Source organism: Leptinotarsa decemlineata, unplaced genomic scaffold (genome assembly GCF_025532065.1).
Source record: "Leptinotarsa decemlineata unplaced genomic scaffold, Ldec_3_MD MMD2_tig00078422_RagTag_RagTag, whole genome shotgun sequence".
Classification (NCBI taxonomy): Eukaryota; Metazoa; Arthropoda; class Insecta; order Coleoptera; family Chrysomelidae; genus Leptinotarsa; species Leptinotarsa decemlineata.
In genome coordinates, this window is record NW_027412747.1 from 16,986,089 (window position 1) to 16,988,874 (window position 2,786).

Here is a 2,786-nt window from a genome sequence, read left to right on the forward strand (position 1 = left end):
CCTCGTCGAATACCTTTTTTTTCGAATACACTGCGCAAAGGTGTCGAGGATATAAGTTTATATGGTGTTCTATGACAACTGATGAATAACGGGAATTATGCAAGTCGGTGCATTTGAATAATCTTTCAGTCGTGGCATATTCCGCCAAATGATTTGTTTTCATTGCACTTGCCAGGGCGTTTTGGATGCGATCTGAGAATTTAATTCGAAAAATTAATTGTGCGCTCAAAGTAGGATTCTGACGATCCGCCTCCGAAAATCCTTGAAATATATTTGATGTATTTCTTCAACGGATTTTCTATAGATTTCCATAAAAAAGGAGAATTTAGATCTAAATTTGGGGGAAAATTTCTGAATTTCGCAAGAGGGTATTTTTCAGAGGGAATAATTCATACAGGCCGTTTCTTTTATTGCTATTATTGCTAACATTTCTATATTCTAAACCGTAACAGACACGAAGACGATTAACCCATTAACCGCCAAAGGTGCGTAAACGCAATTTTTCTATACATAGATAGATAGATAGATATATTTATTCGTGTATACAATAAAACATGTCTACATTTGTCATTAAAACACAAAACAAAACAAATGCTATAAAAAGAAAACAAAAAAATATATATAAAAAAAATAAATAAAAAATCAATACTCACACACACATGCACTTCCATGAAGCAAACATTTTTGCACAGAATAGAAACAATGATAAACTAAATATTTGCGTATTTGATTTTTAAATGTTTTTAAAGTAATGAAATTTTTATGTTTTTGTGGAAGGGCGTTAAACATTTTATTTCTGACCGGGATATTATAAACTTATATCGTCATAGTTACGCTATCAATAAAGAGGGTCATAACTCCCTTGGGACATTATAGACTTTATAATTCCCTCTACCTTTCACAAGTAAAAATAAATAGAAATGAAAACTGAACCATATTTTATTTATTCACGTTATTACAAATAATAAATGTACAATTTTGAAATGTTCCCTGAAAATTACTTCCGCCACTGGAAACAATTTCTTCTTTTGTATGGCTGGAACTCCTGTTCACTACAGTCGAGGTACCTGCCTCTTCTGATGACAAAGTAGACAACATACGCGCCGTTTTATTTCTCAATTCGATGCTATCCTCCAAATACCCCTCCGCCACCGTGGAACTTTTCCAACCTCCGTGTCTTTTTAAGTTAGTCATAGTTGCTCCTGCATTGGCTAGAGCAGTAGCAGAAGTGCGACGAAGGCAATGTCCCGTATAGGAAGATGAGTTTGGCAATCCTAAATACATTGCGATTTTGCTGGGGATTTTCCCAAACATGTTTTTTCCAATTGGCTGAGATGTACATTTATTTTGTCGGAAGCTCAAAAAAAATCGTTCAATACCTTTAGGACGCAAAGACATATAAAGTCTTAATAAAGGCAGAGCGGAGAACTCTTTTTCATCCACAACTGTAAATTTCTTCGATACACCAGTTTTACTTTCCGGTACGTTCACTACCATAACGGAATCCCGGTCCTCTATATCCGATATCTTCATATTCAAAAGTTCCTTACTTCTGCATCCTCCAAAATAACCCATAATCAAAACAACCTATAACAAAAAAAAAGGAAATAAATACACACAAAAAGGAAAATAAGAAAAAAATTACCTTATGCAATAAATGAATATCATTAGGAGCGTCCTTTAGGAATCTGATAACATCTTTAGGAGATAAAACAGCAGACTTTTTCGTCTTACTCTTCCGTTTCAAAAAAGCCTGTAGTTCATTGAACTTGGTGATATCTCGTTTCTCATGTATAGTCACCATCGATTTTAGCATTGACCATTTAGTCCATAAAGAATTCGGACTATACGTTTCTGACTGAAACGAATAAACACAATTACTACCAAATCTACCGAAAAACATAGAAAATTCCTTACCAGTTCTTGAAAATATGCCAGAAATACAGTTTCAGTGACATCTTTTGGCATAACATTTTTCCGTGTCAGCCAGTCCAGATATATCTTGTATTCTTTTTGGTATACGGCTTCACTTTTCGATGGAATTAATGATTCTCTTGCTTGTTCAGCTTTTTTCAAAATATCCTCCATTATATTTGGGGTAGAAAACACGATTTCACCGCAAACACAGCTTGATAACAAAGTTCTGTTTATAAACAAGTGACATAGCAACAACCTAGCAACAAGAAAACTCTACTATAATCAACGGTACCTGATTCAAATATACCGGAAAGGTAATGAATTGGTACATTTTTCCGTTTCAAAAATGAACAAAATTTTATTGAAATCGGTCAGAAATAAAATTATCTATGTACCACGGGAATTAATGAGCCTTAATAACCTCAGGCAATTGCTGTCCCTCGGGCCAGAGGCCCTCGGAACGCAAACTTTGCCATCGGTAATTAAGGCCCTCCTAATTCCCTTGATACATAAATAACTATTAAAACCTAAATACAAATAAGAATTATGAGATTTGGTTAGTCTGAAGAGTGGAAGACGCAGATCACTACCACCTCTGGTACTGTACCTATGTACATGGCAGTTTGAGGTTACCTCATTCGCCAAAATTTTGCTCCCAACATAAAGGAGGCACTCCAATATATAACAACTAGGCAACGGCATGATGTTAAATTTTTTTAAATGGGGCTTACAATGAGCGTCATACTCACTAGAAGAAATTATTCTAATGACTTTTTTTGTGCTATGAATATTTGATTGGCATGAGTCGCATGAGTCGGGTTAGGAATCACACGTTAAAAGGTAAGACCTCGTTAGTCCTTAGCTCGCAC

At 35.1% G+C, this 2,786-nt stretch overlaps 1 protein-coding gene across 1 annotated transcript; it reads right to left on the bottom strand.

Annotated features, from left to right (window-relative positions):
• Positions 1–806: 806 nt before the first annotated feature.
• On the bottom strand, positions 807–2,433 carry LOC141487329 (uncharacterized). The gene is made up of 3 exons (XM_074186267.1): positions 1,918–2,433; positions 1,646–1,858; positions 807–1,587 (listed from the first exon to the last, which is right to left on the bottom strand). The coding sequence occupies exons 1-3, from the start codon at positions 2,086–2,088 to the stop codon at positions 940–942; spliced, it is 1,032 nt and encodes a 343-aa protein (XP_074042368.1). The 5' UTR covers positions 2,089–2,433; the 3' UTR covers positions 807–939.
• Between the last annotated feature and the right edge of the window lie 353 nt (positions 2,434–2,786).